General features: G+C 38.2%; 1 protein-coding gene across 1 annotated transcript in view; it reads right to left on the bottom strand.

Annotated features, from left to right (window-relative positions):
• FBN2 (fibrillin 2) overlaps positions 1 to 18,544 on the bottom strand; it is a 229,160-nt gene that overhangs the window by 27,101 nt on the left and 183,515 nt on the right. Inside the window, exons 37-48 of the mRNA XM_004008653.5 lie at positions 17,647 to 17,808; positions 16,853 to 16,921; positions 16,292 to 16,417; positions 14,760 to 14,885; positions 14,006 to 14,158; positions 10,668 to 10,736; positions 9,648 to 9,773; positions 9,346 to 9,471; positions 8,512 to 8,637; positions 6,089 to 6,205; positions 2,042 to 2,170; positions 1,486 to 1,605 (exon numbers count right to left, since the gene is read on the bottom strand). Coding sequence (XP_004008702.2) covers positions 1,486 to 1,605; positions 2,042 to 2,170; positions 6,089 to 6,205; positions 8,512 to 8,637; positions 9,346 to 9,471; positions 9,648 to 9,773; positions 10,668 to 10,736; positions 14,006 to 14,158; positions 14,760 to 14,885; positions 16,292 to 16,417; positions 16,853 to 16,921; positions 17,647 to 17,808 — 1,449 coding nt within the window. The remainder of the gene's footprint in view (positions 1 to 1,485; positions 1,606 to 2,041; positions 2,171 to 6,088; positions 6,206 to 8,511; positions 8,638 to 9,345; positions 9,472 to 9,647; positions 9,774 to 10,667; positions 10,737 to 14,005; positions 14,159 to 14,759; positions 14,886 to 16,291; positions 16,418 to 16,852; positions 16,922 to 17,646; positions 17,809 to 18,544) is intronic.

Here is an 18,544-nt window from a genome sequence, read left to right as displayed (position 1 = left end):
AGGTTACCTTACTTACTGGCAGAAGCCGCATTTTTGTATTTCCAGCTTCTAAAACATGCTGCGTGTCCACAGTAATGTCCATGGAATGTCAGGATGGATGTGTGTGTGCGTGTGTGTGCGTGTGTGTGTGTGCACGCGCGCGCACAGAGTTCATGGTAGGAAGCATTTCATCTAGAAAAACTGGTAGAAGAGAGTCTAGGCTGAAAGACATAGTCTTACAGTGAAGTAAGTTAATTGAAAACACACTTTTAAGACATGTGAAGTAGTGGTGGGTGTTTATCAGTGGATAAAGAAAATAAGATACTCCCAAGGTTAAAAAACATCTAATTGAATCATAGATTGTTTTTTTCACTAAGATAAAAGGTAGCCAAGTCTTTCTGATACAAAGAGACACACGTATTTTTATTTCTCTCCTAATGGCTCACACACTGCTATTATGCCTATTCCATAAAGAGATGGATCACAGAGATGATGAAGAGTAAGTATCAACAAGGAAGATGAAAGAAAAGATCTTAAACTCTTCAAGAAAGTTTTTGTTAAGATGCTTCCAGTGTTATTATTTTTAAATATTAAAAACACTAGAAAATCTTACAATGAACTATACAAATCAGACAAAAATGGGGAAAAGATATAAACACCAAATTAGAATGACTAAGGATACCCATTATTTGTAATTATATGATCTGAAAAATAATTAATTTACTATGTAAACTGTTTCCTTAGGTTCTGTCTATAAAGGTCCCTTAAATGTGAACAAAAGAGCTATACAGAATTTAAGAAACTGAGTAATTCAAAGGTAAAAATCTCTCAGCAATCATTTCATGTTAGAAGAATCACACTAAGATGCTGGTGCTTCTGAATTTCAACAAGACTGTTAAAAATAATTTGTACAAAAGTGAAATAAAGTAACTGTAAAAAGGTCAGTCTTCATCATGCCCCCCAGGCAATTCTGGGACTCACTTTTGATGTGGTTACAAGATTTCTTGTACGCTGGGAGGGTTTCCACAGAGAAACATCTGTTATGACAAATGGATTAATATTTTCTGTTTTGACATGCGGCTTTCCCAAGGAAAAAAAAAGTCTCAACAGCATTGTCAAGATTTTCTGCTTCACATTTCTAGGACTCTAGACACCTTTAATAGCTGTTTTAAAATTGGTTGCCAAAGATTACAATTTTTGTAGACACTCTTTAAATTCGGTAGAAGGTCTCTATTGACATTTGGAAAAAAGATTAGAGTGCACTGAAAATTCTTTGACTAGTATAAGATTTCTGTTAATGAAAAAATCCCACATCTTCAAATTCTTTATTCCCACCATTCCACCTTCCAATCATTTCTGATGGTTCAATAAAACAGACGTAGGCAGCTAGGCGTTTAACTCCCTGGGTGAGCATGCTTACAGTGGTTTAGATTTAACATATATCCACAGAGTCTGTACCGGCTCTCATTATCCTAAACGGTTCACGGACTCAAACACCAGCCTTACCGATGCAGTTCTCGCTTTTTACTTCATACCCTGGGGGACAGATACATCTGAAAGACCCCTCCAAATTCTGACAGGTGCCAGGAGAACAAGAGCCGGGCAGGGCAACACACTCATTAGTATCTTTAAAGAGAAACAAGAAAAAAAAAAATGACTTACAGATGACATCATTGCTGCCAAATGACAGTAACATGAATTCAACTCAAGCCCTCTGATCTGCCAGGTCACTATGAGGAAATACGCCCTCGGGGATTTTTGACACACTGAGGATTACTCATTTGGCAAGAGGCTAATTTTCCTTTGTCTGCTTTAACTGAGACACAGATAGCCTCTAGCTCTGTCCCAATCAAAACACTGCATACAATTCCAAATCTTTGGTTTATACCTTTTACCAAAACTTCCCATGAAACTTATCTTGGTCCATGTACTCAGATGACCAAATGAAATGCAAATGAGTCCCAAAGTTGGTGGTGCTGAGGGTGGGGGGAGTCACATCATTATTTTACAGAACAAAACAACACAAAGACTTTATTTTATTGTTTGTTGTTTCAATACTTACCTATACAGTTCTTGCCATCTGGGGTAAGTTCATAACCTTCATTACATAAACACTTGAAGGAGCCAACTTCATTAAAACACCGTCCGTTTCTACACACCTGACCAAAAAAGGAACTGCACTCATCTATGTCTGTAAGTAAATAAAGAGTTAGCTTTTCAGAGAGCTCTCTTACATATATTTTGTATCACAAGTCACAACTTAAAAAACATATTTATTGGTAGACATTTACAAAAACGCTACATTACAGTCCCTCATCAACAGAGAAAAATGTCTTATATCATAAGTATCAGGTGACTAATAATGTCACATAGACCTCTCCTGTTGGTTTAAGCTTTCCATTCTTTCCAACCAAAAATAGCTCTTTTCTTGGATATAAGAGGACACATGGATTTAACTGGATTGTCCAGTTTGTAGAGAACTGTATCTGGAGATAAACTGACTGTATTCAAAGGACAAATAACAAAGCATATAAAATATAGAAAAATCAATTTTATGAAAAACACTCTAGAATTGCTGCCATGTTTTGCTTACAAAAAACAGAATCTGAAAAAAAATGTTCTTAACTGTTCGGTTTTCAGTTAAGCTTAGGGATGAATAATTTTTTGTTTGTTTACAGATTATACTTCAATCAGAGCCATATCTGTATCTTTCCTTCTCCTCAGCTGTATAAAGGGTCTGAGAAACTATAGACAACAGGGTGGTAGTTGAATAAAATATTCAATCAGGTCTGAATTTTTCACAGTTGAAGAATTTTGAAAAACAAGGAAAATTAAGGAATATATATTGGAATAAAATAGGAGGTGGGTTTGACTGGTGATGGTTCCATAACAGCAGGAAGCCTGAGTTACTTTCACATTAACTCATGGGATTCTGTGAATTAAGCGATATTATGTTGGAAAGCACCACTATAGAGTCTGTGTGCTGGGCTTAGTCGCTCAGTCGTGTTCTGACTCTTTGTGTCCCCATGGACTGTAGCCCACCAGGCTCCTCCGTCCATGGGATTCTCCAGGCAAGAATACTGGAGTGGGTCGCCATGCCCTCCTCCAGGGACTCTTTCCAACCCAGGGATCTAACCAAGGTCTTCTGCATTACAGATGGATTCTTTACCATCTGACCTACCAGGAAAGCACTATAGAGTCTGGCACATGGTAAATGAAATATCATTAATGCTTTTTGTTGTATCTTTTACTAACTTCTCCACCAACTACAGGATCTTCTTCCTCCTCCTCCAGTCACTTTCAATTTTTATTTCAATCACTGTCTGTTAGAGGCAAAGACTAAAATTCTGTTTCATGTAGAGAAGACAGTTTTATTTTCCACTGAGAATTTACAGTCCTTCACAGAGATTAAATAGGCTTCTGAGGCTGGTTCAGAAACCTAGTCACCACGCTTTCTTCCTCTGGGAAAAGGCAACCCTGGCTTCAAGAGCTGATTGAAAAGAGTTTTAAGACATAATATGTTACTAAGTTGGAGACTGTCTGTGTTTGAATATAAATCAAGAATGGATTATATGAAATACTTATAATAAACCTGAAACCGTAAGAGGTCTGCCTTTGATACCACCTAAGTGGTAAAAATAACCCCAAACCATAAATCAGTCCCAACAGTTTACTATGATCTGCATAGCCTTTACCCTTGAATCGATTTGACTGATGTAAGTACTAAACCCAGCAGACTGTCTCGTGATTCAGTTCAGTTCAGTTCAGTTCACTTTAGTCGCTCAGTCGTGTCCCGACTCTTTGCGACCCCATGAATCGCAGCACACCAGGCCTCCCTGTCCATCACCAACTCCTGGAGTTCACTCAGACTCACGTCCATCAAGTCGGTGATGCCATCCAGCCGTCTCATCCTCTGTCGTCCCCTTCTCCTCCTGCCCCCAATCCCTCCCAGCATCAGGCTCTTTTCCAATGAGTCAACTCTTTGCATCAGGTGGCCAAAGTACTGGAGTTTCAGCTTTAGCATCAGTCCTTCCAATGAATACCCAGGACTGATCTCCTTTAGGATGGACTGGTTGGACCTCTTTGCAGTCCAAGGGACTCTCAAGAGTCTTCTCCAACACCACAGTTCAAAAGCATCAATTCTTCGATGCTTAGCTTTCTTCACAGTCCAACACTCACATCCATACATGACCACTGGAAAAACCATAGTCTTGACTAGAAGGACCTTTGTTGGCAAAGTAATATCTCTGCTTTTTAATATGCTATCTAGGTTGGTCATAACTTTCCTTCCAAGGAGTAAGCGTCTTTTAATTTCATGGCTACAAAAGCAATCTTGAGAAAGAAGAATGGAACTGGAGGAATCAACTTGCCTGACTTCAGGCTCTACTACAAAGCCACAGTCATCAAGACAGTATGGTACTGGCACAAAGACAGACATATAGATCAATGGAACAAAATAGAAAGCCCAGAGATAAATCCACACACATATGGACACCTTATCTTTGACAAAGGAGGCAAGAATATACAATGGAGTAAAGACAATCTCTTTAACAAGTGGTGCTGGGAAAACTGGTCAACCACTTGTAAAAGAATGAAACTAGATCACTTCCTAACACCGCACACAAAAATAAACTCAAAATGGATTAAAGATCTAAATGTAAGATCAGAAACTATAAAACTCCTAGAGGACAACATAGGCAAAACACTCTCAGACATAAATCACAGCAGGATCCTCTATGATCCACCTCCCAGAATTCTGGAAATAAAAGCAAAAATGAACAAATGGGATCTAATTAAAATTAAAAGCTTCTGCACAACAAAGGAAAATATAAGCAAGGTGAAAAGACAGCCTTCTGAATGGGAGAAAATAATAGCAAATGAAGCAACTGACAAACAACTAATCTCAAAAATATACAAGCAACTTATGCAGCTCAATTCCAGAAAAATAAACGACCCAATCAAAAAATGGGCCAAAGAACTAAATAGACATTTCTCCAAAGAAGACATACGGATGGCTAACAAACACATGAAAAGATGCTCAACATCACTCATTATTAGAGAAATGCAAATCAAAACCACAATGAGGTACCACTTCACACCAGTCAGAATGGCTGCGATCCAAAAATTTGCAAGCAATAAATGCTGGAGAGGGTGTGGAGAAAGGGAACCCTCCTACACTGTTGGTGGGAATACAAACTAGTACAGCCACTTTGGAGAACAGTGTGGAGATTCCTTAAAAAATTGCAAATAGAACTACCTTATGACCCAGCAATCCCACTGCTGGGCATACACACCGAGGAAACCAGAATGGAAAGAGACACATGTACCCCAATGTTCATCGCAGCACTGTTTATAATAGCCAGGACATGGAAACAACCTAGATGTCCATCAGCAGATGAATGGATAAGAAAGCTGTGGTACATATACACAATGGAGTATTACTCAGCCGTTAAAAAGAATTCATTTGAATCAGTTCTGATGAGATGGATGAAACTGGAGCCGATTATACAGAGTGAAGTAAGCCAGAAAGAAAAACACCAATACAGTATACTAACACATATATATGGAATTTAGGAAGATGGCAATGACGACCCTGTATGCGAGACAGGGAAAGAGACACAGATGTGTGTAACAGACTTTTGGACTCAGAGGGAGAGGGAGAGGGTGGGATGATTTGGGAGAATGACATTCTAACATGTATACTATCACGTAAGAATTGAATCGCCCGCCAGTCTATGTCTGACGCAGGATGCAGCATGCTTGGGGCTGGTGCATGGGGATGTCCCAGAGAGATGTTCTGGGGAGGGAGGTGGGAGGGGGGTTCATGTTTGGGAACGCATGTAAGAATTAAAGATTTTAAAATTTAAAAAATAAAAAACTAAAAAAAGAAAAAAAAATTTCATGGCCACAGTCACCATCTGCAGTGATTTGGGATTACTGGAGGCAATACTGTGACTTCAGTTAACCAGAAGTTAGTCAACGATATTACATATCTTGTGGCACATGCTCGCAATTTGAATAATAAAAATGTATTCATTCTTTGCCTTTATTCTGTGTTTAGGATATTCTGTAGACATGAAAGGGAAGCAGTAAAGCACTGAGTACTTACCCATGCAATCATTATTATGAGTGAGTGCAAAGCCTGGGTAGCAGAGACAGTTATAGGATCCGACGGTGTTTTTACAAGTTCCATTTCCACATGGATGCCGCTCACACTCATCAACATCTACGAAGAAACATTGGCTCAAAGGAGTTCAGTTTTTAACCAGAAAAATGTAGCTTATTAAACTTTTAGATTTTTTTTTTTAAACTACTGGCTTACTTAGATTTTTCTCATTTAATACTAAGAACCCACATTTATTTAAGGAAAGTAAGTATGAGGTAGAGAAAACTCAAAGGTAGAAAATTATTAAGAAAAATTGGCACTTAATAACTTACAGCAACATATAAGATTCAGAAAAGAACCGGACTAACAAGCAAGCGAGATTAGCCTACATTTCCTTAGTGAGTTTTTTTTAATGAATAAGTTTGCTTGTCAATTATGAGCAAATAAATCTTTTGAAACACTGAAACAATTTGTTCTATTAAGCATTATAAATGCTTCCTCAGAAATTTTCATATCTTAATTTGATCAGCACAACAAAGGTAAACTTTAACTTCCTAAATTTTATGAATCAGTAGACTCTAAATTGAAGAAGTCTATTAGAGTTCAATGTGATTAGCCTTCAAAAACATGGAATTAATATTTAGAAAGGTCACAGACATATAAAGGGGGAGACTCCCTAGACTATGAATTCCAGGCTGCTAAAACTCTTCCATTGTGAAAAAAAAGGGGGCTATTATTGTTCCTTTGGAAAGAAGCTTTGTTTAAGAGAGATATTACCAAGGAGTCTAGCTGATTTTCATCATGGGTGAATTGTTAAAACTGAGGACAGATTTTCTCCATATGAATTTCTGAATCATAAATACCGCATATACATATATATATTTTTTTAGCAAATCATATCCTCTTTCTCAGAGAGAGCAGCCAGGAGAAACGTATAAGCAAGACATCTCAGACGGTTCATGCAAATAGGGCCACATTCTCCATGTGTCCTTTGTACAAGCGTTCCCTAAAGAACTTTTCCTGCGACCACGGAAGATGTCTGCAGGGGATCTCTTAGGAGGCACTGGAAGAATGGAGACATTCTCCAGGGGGTGCTCGTGTACAGATATGCCATGCTGCTGCTGCTGCTAAGTCGCATCAGTTGTGTCCGACTCTGTGCGACCCCATAGATGGCAGCCCACCAGGCTCCCCCGTCCCTGGGATTCTCCAGGCAAGAGCACTGGAGTGGGCTGCCATTTCCTCCTCCAACGCATGAAAGTGAAAAGTGAAAGTGAAGTCGCTCAGTCGTGTCTGACTCTTCGTGACCCCGTGCCATAAAGGAAACTAATTCTGCCATTCTGCTGTACCAAAGTCTGTACCATTCAAAAAGATAGTGTATCTCGAACACCAAAAGAGTAGATGTACAACTTCAGCTCGTTCTCCATCGAGAAGTGCTAATTAGAAATAGTCAACTTTTAAATTTAATTTTCCTCCCGCAAGTGCAGAGTGCTTCAGTGGATGTGAGCCAGTGGCTGACATCAGTTTAAGGAGTTAAGCTGAGCTCCAAGGTGAGTTCCGAAGTTAAGCTGAGTTCCAAAAGCCCCTCTGCTTTCGAAATCTTACATCAGCTCAGCAAGTACTTACTGAACACAATTATTGCTTAACTAACCATCACATTAGCTACTGTACTGGAGCTTTTCAAAGTTTCACCATCTTTGCTTCTAAAAACTGTTTTTAAGAGTTGAAACAGCCAAGCAAGCAGATATATCTCATAGGTTCAGTGATTTGGGCGAAAGCAGCATATGTACATATGTGTGTATGCGTTCATTTCAAACACTGTCACCCTTACTACTGCCTTGCATTCTAGCATTCCAAAAGGCTTTTCTGAGTGGAACTGTGCCTGTGTGCTAAGTTGCTTGAGTCATGCCCAACTCTTTGTGACCCTATGAACTGTGGCCTGCCAGGCTCCTCTGTCCATGGGGATTCTCCAGGCAAGAACCCTGGAGTTGGCTGCCATACCCTCCCTTCAGGGGATCTTCCTGACCCAGGGATCAAACCTGCGTCTCTTATATCTCCTGCCTCGAGAAGCGGGTTCTTTACCACTAGCACCACCTGGGAGGCACTGTGAGTGGAAACAAAGAAGGGTAAATGGAGAGCCAGTACCATGGTGATTTCCAGGTAACACTGTCTGAAAGCTCAGGTTAATAAGCATGTGAAAGCCATCTGGGAAGAAAGCTGTGACCGCTAAACCCAAGAACACATTGTGGCGCGTCCTGCTTACAAATTTTACATTGATTAAAACCATAAATAGTTTCACATAGCTCATTTTTTGTTAAGACTGTTTCTGACAGAGACAGGGTAGTTACTTGTGGCGGGTGACCGAATGGTAATCGCTTCTGGAGTCTTAGCTCCATGACACGCCCTGGAAATACTGTTTCCCTGCTTACCCATGCACATCGTCTGGTCCTGAGAAGCCTTAAAACCATTGTGGCAGATGCACTGGTAACTTCCTTGCAAATCCACACACAGGCCATGACTGCACACATTAGGAATTTCTAAACACTCGTTGCGATCTAACACAAAAAAATAAAACACATGTTACACGTATCTGATCTTTATTAAGATTCCTTCATTTTTTTTCCCACAGGCATTGTTTCTATAGCCTGCTAGTAATTATTACAGATAGGCTGAAAACGAACCATAACAAGAGTGGAATAAAAATAAGGCAAGGCTTTAAAGTATACAAGCCTCTTTTTAAAAAATTTTTAAATCACCCAATCTTTTTACACGTTGATTGGTATATCTCAAGGACATTATTTTATTTTAGTTTCAATTCTAGGAAAAATCCATTGAGAGACTTCTTTCCCTAACAAAAGAATCTAAAAGATATGGTAAAATAGATTCAAAATGAATGAATAGATTTACTTGGAAAATCTCGAAATTATATTTGAAAATAGCTTTTTTTTGATAGGAGAGCATAGGCAGGTTTTAGTGCAGAAACTAAGTATACAGAATGTGCTCAAAGTAGTGAAAGTGTTGGTCACTCAGCTGCATCCGACTCTTTGCAATTTCATGGACTGTAGCCCGCCAGGCTTTTCTGTCCATGGAATTCTCCAGGCAAGAATACTGGAGTGGGTTGCCATTCCCTCCTCCAAGGGATCCTCCCTATCTAGAGATTGAACCCAGGTCTCCTGCATTGCAGGCGGATTCTTTACCATCTGAGCTACCACAGAGGCCTACAACGGTGTTCAGTATCAAAGGATGAGTCATTCTCTTCTTACCTACACAGGCTCCGTTGGGTGAAAGTTTGAAACCTGCAGCGCACTCGCACCGGTAGCTGCCTGGACTGTTGATGCAGTCTGCATTTCGCTGGCACAGGTTATCGCCGTTGCTGCACTCATCGATATCTGAAAGAGCAACAATTCCATTTTCAAATTCATTATGGCATCAGTGTTACATTCACTTAATCAATTTGGTGATCAACTCCTAAATGCTGTAGTAGAAACAGTAAGTCAGAAAACTTCTAAAAACCGGTTATGTCTGCCGAACTTTCCTGGATAAGGTCACTTATTGCTCAGATTACCTTCGCAGACCAGCAGCAGGTCATTGTAGCTGAATCCCGTAGGGCATTCACAGCGGAAACTGCCAATTTGGTTAATGCACACACCATTTGCACAAATGCCTGGAATCTCTTTACATTCATCAATGTCTGCAATTGAACAGATTTAATCAAATATATGGCTTTGCTTAACGTATTTATCATAAAACACTGAATAATGGTAAACACACTCAGTCTCAAAAATCAATCCTATACTGGTATGAGTGATTTTGTGGTTTATGAAAGCATATAGACTACAAAATATTATTTCCTTTGAACAGTAATGAAAGAATGGAAGTAGCTGATCAAATATATACCAAGTGATACTAGTGTCAATAGAGCAAATGAACTTTCTAGGGAATCAAGCTTCCTCTTAAGTTACATGTCAGGCTTACCTAATTGCTATTACTCATTTGATAAAGTCAACTGTATTTTCCTAATTTTATGTCCTTTGTTATCTGTGCATTGATAATGGACATTAACAATTATATTGTTCATTTAATCTTTGAGGAAGAAAAGTAGCCTGTGCAAGAGAAAGCACATTCAGAAGAAAGAAATGTATGTAATTAATAATTCTGCAAATTCATAAGTAGATAGGGAGAAGAATACTGTGAAAATACATACAAAACTTAAACATACACCATGAAAACAGACAATAAAGGTTAATAAAATAAAGTGGATTACTTAGAATCATGTATTGATAATATAATATTCATAATGAGAAAAACTAAAGCTTTAGCTTATATGTATGAAATCTTGAGGTAGTCACATAACTATGATATCATAACTCAATCACCAGGCTAGCAACCCACTCCAGGCTGATGGACTAATCCCACTATTAATACTTGGTTATCTGTAAACATGCTACTCTTTCTTGTCTAACTATATCAGATCCAAATCCAGAGTATTATCTTTTATGATACTTTAAACTTAAAAAACACTGAACAAATTTTTACAAAATGCTACATATATGTATTAAAAGAAACATAATCTAGAAAAACTCACCAACAGCTTTTCCAGTGTGAATGTCAAAGGTGAATCCAGGAATATTTCCACATATGGTTTTAAAGTCAGCTTTAAAATATAAACAAAGCAAATACACTCTTAAAATTGTCATACTCCTTCAAAATAACACTTTTTATAGTATTACTTTGACAAATATATTTTATATTATTCACAACAAGACACTTTAATTCAATTATATTTATTTGACTACAATATCAGTTTTTGCATGGAGTGAATGAATCTAAGCATTCTTTTATCATTATCATTATTGCTGTTCTTATCATCATTAAACATTTTACTGCTCGGATACTAGAAAATAAGTAAATCATTATGAGTTCAAAATATCTACTTAAGGCATTTAAGCTCGTTTTATTTTGATACGCAGGGCTTTGAAAATGATCCAACTTATGTAAATTGAAAAACTAGGTTAGTGTACAAATTTAAAAAGGAATTAGAATTGCACAAAGGCATAGGCATGCAAAGATAATTTTGTAGTGGTGAAACATGTTCACAATGAGTAATGAATGAGCCACGACTTTTATCTTTTTTAACATAAACGTCTGTTTGTTGGAATGTGAAATTTGAGGCATCAAAAACAATGTCTCATGGAATAAAACAGAGACTATGAGAGTCACTCAGAGAAGGCAATGGCACGCCACTCCAGTACTCTTGCCTGGAAAATCCCATGGACGGAGGAGCCTGGTGGGCTGCAGTCCCTGGGGTTGCTAAGAGTCGGACATGACTGAGCGACTTCATTTTCACTTTTCACTTTCATGCACTGGAGAAGGAAATGGCAACCCACTCCAGTGTTCTTGCCTGGAGAATCCCAGGGACGGGGGAGCCTGGTGGGCTGCCGTCTATGGGGTCGCACAGAGTTGGACACGACTGAAGCGGCTTAGCAGCAGCAGCAGCAGCATGAGAGTCACTACTACACGTAATTCACCAAACTAACAGGACGTTTTAGGAATTCGAATTTTTAAGTAGCATAAGTCTTTGAGTGCCCACTGCCACACACAGGAATAAAACTCTTGAAACTAGTATCAGGTAATATACAGAAAACTATACTCTAAGTGCCATCTGAGAGTCCAGATTGTTAAGTGGGGAAAACACAATCCCTTCAATAAACAGTGCTGGGAAAACTGATAGCCACTTGCCTAAGGCTGCAACTGGCCACTTTCTGACACCATATAAAAAAATAAAACTCTGAACAGATTGGAGACTTAAATGTGAGACTGAAAACCATAAAACTCCTAGTAGAAAACATAAGCAGGATGCTCTCCAACATTGGTCTTTGCAATCTTTTTTTGAATCTTTCTCTTCAGGCAAGGGAAAAAAAAATAAAAATAAATAAATTGGACTATATCAAACTAAAAAGCTTTTGCACAGTGAAGGAAACCATCTATAGAAGGAAAAGGCAATATACTGAATAGAATGAGATGTCTGCAAATGATATATCCAATGGGGTTAATGTCAAAATATAAAGAATACTCACAACTCAATATAAAAAATGCAAATAATCCAGTTAAAAATGGGCAGACCACTTGAATAGACATTTTTCTAAGGAAAACACCCAGATGGCCAACAGACACATGAAAAGATGCTCAACATCACCGATTATCAGTGAAATGTAAATGAGGTGTCACCTCATACCTGTCAGAATGGCTGTTATCAAAAAGATCACAAATAACAAGTGCTGGTGAAGGTGAGCAGAAATGGCAACTCTTGTGTACTATTGGTAGGAATGTAAATTGGTACCATCACTATGGAAAACAGCATGGAGGTTTCTCACAAAATTAAAATAAAACTGCCATAGTTTGGCAATTCCATCTCTGAGCATCTATCTGAAGAAAACAAAACACTAATTCAAAAATACATATACATTCCTATGTTTTCTGTAGCATTATTTACAAGGGCCAAGATACGGAAGTAACCTAAGTGCCCGCTGATGTGCAAACAGATAAACAAGATGGTATATTGTATGTGTGCGTGTATATATATATTATTACTCAGCCATGTTGTTGAAATCTTGCCGCTTTCAACAACATAGATCAATCTAGAGGGTATTTTGCTAAGTGAGGTAAGTGAGACCAAGAAAGACGAGCAATGTATGATTTCACTTATACATGGAATCTAAAAAGCAGAACGAATAAACAAACAAAACAGAAATAAGAATCTCTGTTATAAAGAAAAGCCTGGTGCCTGCCAGAAGGGAGGGGCGTAGGGGGTAGGGCAAAAATAGATGTGAGGGATTAAGAGGTACATATTTCCAGCTATAATATAAATAAGTCACAGCAAAGTAATGTTCAGCATAAGGAATATAGTCAATAAAATTGTGCGAGGACGTATGGTTACTAGACTTATCGTGGAGATAAATCCATAATGTGTATAAATGTCAAACCACTGTGCTTTAATCCTGAAAGTAATACAATATTATTTATCAATTATACTTCAATACAAAAGAGAAAATCCATTTGCCCATTGAATTTGAGCCACTGAAAACGGCCCTATATATCACTTTCCCGTGTCTCTCTTTAATTTCATTTCATCATGTTAAATGAAATATTTTAATAACTGTACCCTAAATAATACTGTATTTGGTAACAAATGCATAACCATTGTTTCTTATTTGTCCTATCGGTTCAACTGTTAGTATCTACAGCTATTAAGAGTGACCACTTTTCAGGTCATAAAAGAACCTGAGTGGGCAACAATTTTAAGATGATTCTGTTGCTCTTGTCTCCATTACCTTTCAGTTTTTCTTTCAAGAGAGTCTGTGTCTGGAAAAAAATTTTACTGTGTAAAGACCAGTTCTCTTTACTGTCTAAAAATTTCATGTAAGTTTGAGGGAATGGATGTATAAGGAGAACTCTGATACCATGTTGCTTTTACATAAAGTTTGCTCTTCAAATCCTTTTTTTTTTTTTTTTGCATGTTTTCCAAGACCAAACTTAATGAGCACGTTGGAATTTAAATAATCACAATTTATCAAAATGACACCTTCTAAGTGTAACACATTGACACAAATAGATTCTCAATAAATACTTCTTTTATGAAGAGAAGTGTAGTTAAAGCAGCATGTTTAAACGGACTGGTGTTATAAAATTTTAACTCTTCAGCAATGGGGCTTATTTTCAGGATCTAGACTTTACTCAAGAGACATCTCAGAAATCAGTGTTTGGACCTTAAAGAGGACTGGCTGCCTGAGAAACCAAGCACACGAATTCCTGGATCTTTTCAGAACTATGTCTGCGTTTCGCACCTGTGTTTTCACTCTAGTGTTACATGCCTCCCCGTGTCACTGACCTGGCTGCCTGCAGAGGCAGGTGCTGCATGCTTACCTGTTCCTGGTGTTGGGCACGGTTCACAAGGTTTGTTCCAGGCTTTGCCCACATTGTATGTGCAGCAGCACATCCTCTTTGTCACATTAAAAGGCAACTCATTCTCACAAGTGGTTCCATTATAGCTCCGGTAGCAGAAGCTTTTTCTCATGTCTACATAGAGAAAAACAAAAATGCCAACCCATCCTGCCAGCCAGCAGCTACTAATAAACCCCATACACCTGGAGACACTAAAATGCCTCGACTAACTCTGAAAATTTTCATGGTCATGTGGAAGTATCTTAAAATAATTCTTTAAGTTGAACACAAGTCATTTTTAGTTAAGCGTCTTTCCTGTTTTTAAGTAAGGGATTTTACTTTTAATTCTCTTGGGGGGACAAAGTTAATAGATATTTCTCTATTCAAATGCATTTAATTTAAAAAGCATTACATATTAGATTTTGAATGTTCTCTTATTTGTAAAACAATGTTCAATTTATATGAATGGAAAATAAAAGTATTTAAGAATATATAATTACAACATTTGTTGAAATTTTCTACCTCAGACTCATGCTTTATAACATGTAATTATGTAGCCAAAATATATTAAAAATCTGATACACAGCCATAAGTTTATAAGACTTTGAAATACTTTACTATTCATAGAGATTTAACTTCCAAACTTTCTGAATAATTATGACACGTTTGCCTCCTACATAACTGATGGCCAGGAAGCCAGCAACAGTGACCTCATCAACTTCCGAGCTTTACCTACCCATGCAGTTGTGGCCTCCATTGACCTGCATGTATTCAGGTGGGCAAATGCAGGTGTAATTGCCCAGGGTGTTGTAGCAGGTCCCAGGCCCACACACACCAGGATGTGCAAAACACTCATCGATATCTATGGGATGCGAGAATATCCATTAATTAGTAAATATTTTCCCCATGAATTTACGGGACTTAAACAACTGAACAAAGCATATGGCTGAGTCCCTCAATTTTAATTTTTATAGAATTCATCTTACTTTTTATTAAATTTAGAATTTAAAGCAATTACATAGGAAACACCCCCAACATGCATTTATGTCACATACAATATGCCCTTCTTCAAAAAAATAAAAATCTAACATTTAAAAATAAAGGTGATCAAAATAAATTAATCCAAAGTGGCAAAAAAATAACTTCAATGGTGCCTATATTTTTAAACTGAAATTTCATACTCTTCAGATGGAATTGCTTTAAAGCTACTTTCCTCTTACGTCACTGAAATCAAATTTTAGTGCCAGTTTTAAATTGAAGGCACTTAGAAATGCCTTTTTCTTTATAGCTCCTTTCAAATTAACACCCGTTCAGAGATTCTAGAAGTAGCACAGTTTCTGGTTATTCTCCTTATTAAAGCATATTTCTTCCAGATGCGCTTATCTAAAATGTTCCAATAGAAAAGTTATAATGGAAATAATTACACTACTTGTTTAATGTTTATTTTTAGAAGCATTCATTCATTCATTCCATAAATAAATACTGAGATTCTACTGTAAGCTAGAACTTATAGCTATAGAGATGAATTGGATGTGCCCCTTGCTTCAAGACGCTCCCAGTCTAGTGGGAAGACCAGGCCCCTCAGGGATGATTACACTGCCACATGAGAAGTGGGGGATGGAACCAAGAAAGGCATCTGCATAACCTTTGAACTGTTTCATATGCTGTTGTTCAACATTAAAAAGTTACTGAAAGTATTAACCTAATGGTCCCACTCAAACATACATATTTTTCTATATAAAATATAAAGTTAAAATATGAGTTAATAACTTATATTGAATGCTTTCATACTATTTCAGCTCTCTCCCTCTATCATCAACCCATTTACTCAGAGAACAATAATAGTAAATTGCTGCAAATAATCTGTAAATTAATTTAGCTATCATCATACAGGGCTTCCCTGGTGGCTCAGATAGTAAAGAATCTGCCTGCAAGGCAGGAGAACCAGGTTCAGTTACTGGGTCAAGAAGAACCTTTGGAGGAGGGCATGGCAGCCCACTCCAGTATTCTTGTCTGGTGAATCCCCGTGGACAGAGGAGTCTGGTCGGCCACAGTCGATGGGGTCACAAAGAGTCAGACACAGCTGAAGTGACTTGGCATGCATGCATCATTATACAACTTAGAAGCACTGACCGAAAAGAAAAAAAACTGTGAACCAGTCTCCTCATATCCCTTGATAAACCTTGAAGATGGACTCTTTTCTCCAGACCTGACCAGTAATTTTATTTTAAATAGCACTAATAACTTTTAGGTATGAATTCATCTCACCTTCACAGATGCGCGTTTCCTCGCTGAGGTAGTAGCCTTGAGGGCACTCACACTGGAAGCTACCGAAAGTGTTAATACAGTTTCCACCCTGGCAGAGTCCTGGTAACTCCTGGCATTCATCAATATCTGCAAAAAGGGAGACAGCTCAGATACTATCATGAAAGACGAGAGCCACTCTGAGGGCTTTCAGTTGTGTGGTACTGTAAGACCTGCAGACGTCCATGCGTCCAAGAGAATGCACACTTAACACAGGAGGTTTATTGTGATCATGAATTCCCCCGGCTTAGTCATGGAACTCTGCTATAATCTGAAAAGAGCAATACCTAAATCTAACAATGGTGAAAGTTGGGGATAATTATAAAAAGAGCTTCCCTGCAGAACAATCACACACAACTGCAATGGATCAAGTCTTTCTGACTTATGGATGATTTTTCAGCAAACTGGCAACTGTCTACCTGTAATTTTGCAAAATTATCTTGTCTGGACTGTTCTAACTTTTCTACCAGCTTTTCTCTAAAGTAAGCTCTTGTTTAAATCTGGTGCCATCAGAGGTCTACTCACCTTCTAAGATGATTGTAATGGGGTTAGGTCTGAAGCCTTCACCTCCAGGACACAAAGTGTAATATTCAGCTACAAAATGAGGGAAAGAAAAAGAAATTTGATCACCTGTGTGCAAGTGGCTGAGACAATGAATTAGCACTTAACAACTGCCAAGCTCAAAGCACATATCCTAAAGGGTGTATCTGTGTTTTCCTAGGTGCCTTTTCAAACAGTATCCTTAAAAGTATATTAACATTCTACTTGAAATAAGATCATTACTTCATAAATTGCAAAGTAAAATAACAAAACCCATTTGTTTTTAATTAAAGAAAAAACTACCTTCAGAAAATTTATATCAACAACTTTTTTAGGCTAGTAAAATGAAAACTCAAAGATTCAACAATGTTGAGTTTCACCTATGCTCATATCAGGACACACATTTCCATTTAAGATATAACCTGGCTGGACTTGAGGAATACAACGCATCTATGAACCTCAACTAAAACAACTCTGGAAAAGAAGCAGGAATGGCCTTTATCTGTGATACCAGGGAGAACTGATATTATCATCCTTCATAGTGGATTGTGGTTAAAAATTGTTTTCTCTTTTCATCATATCAAGAAAAACAAGAAGAGAGGAATTCAGATTCCTTTTATATGAAGGTTTCTTGGCTGGTTTTAGCATAATCACTGAAAGTAGTCCCGATTCAAAGTTTGGACTCTCACTTCCTCCCCTGTCCCCAGCACCAGAAGAATTCGGCAGCTAGTCTTCAGCTCCCAGAGGGTCCCTGTCCTCTTCCTCAGCTTCATACTCACTGCTATTGACAGGGGGGCAGGTCTCGCAGGGGTTCCCCCAGGCCTTCCCCAGAGAGCAGCAGCAGGAGGAGCGGCTGACGCCCACCCCAATCTCAGTGTTGCAGGACAGGCTCCCGTCGCCCCGAGGACCAAACTTCAGGTAGCAGTTGCCCACGCGGTTGTCTGCGGAGCAACACGGGAGTTTACAATGGACCTTGCAGTAGTAAGAATGTCATTTTGGAGAACGGTCACTTAAACGATGAAATTCAAATTCTGTACATTAACTCCCTGCACAAAATCATCACTTGCTTTACAGTTTTTCCAAGTTGTAGGAATTAAATCAATTACAATAATTTCCCGTGTTTAGACATCCATATAGTTCATGGGCTAAAGAGAGTAAGCAATTACTCACCTGGGACATTCTGGACCTTTAATAAAATGAATGCAAAAAAAATGTTTCCTAATAATCAATCAGTCTATATCATGAGTTTATCAACAAAGGAAATGAAATCCAGTATCAGTTAAAGCAATGTATCCTATTACAGAAAATGGTGATAATGCAACCTCCTTCCTCTCCTTCCCATAATCTCTATTCTCCTAAAGTTTCGTTTCAATTTGCACATCAAGCTTTGCAAATTTTGGAAGAGTCAGTCTGTAACAAGTTTAGAAAGGATATTTAAGAGAATAAGTGACTCTCAAACTTCTTCTTGTATCTATGAGTACCATCTAGATCACCTCATTAGTTCCATCACCCTAAACATGATCAAATTTGTGGTTCCATCTTTCACCTCTCCCCTGAACTCCAGATCCTTCTTCCAAGTGCCTAGCATTTTATTTCTCCTCTTAGGTATCTAAGCAGAGAAGATAATGGCAACCCACTCCAGTACTCTTGCCTGGAAAATCCCATGGTCGGAGGAGC

Source organism: Ovis aries, chromosome 5 (genome assembly GCF_016772045.2).
Source record: "Ovis aries strain OAR_USU_Benz2616 breed Rambouillet chromosome 5, ARS-UI_Ramb_v3.0, whole genome shotgun sequence".
Classification (NCBI taxonomy): Eukaryota; Metazoa; Chordata; class Mammalia; order Artiodactyla; family Bovidae; genus Ovis; species Ovis aries.
This window is presented reverse-complemented; position numbering and strand designations above follow the sequence as displayed.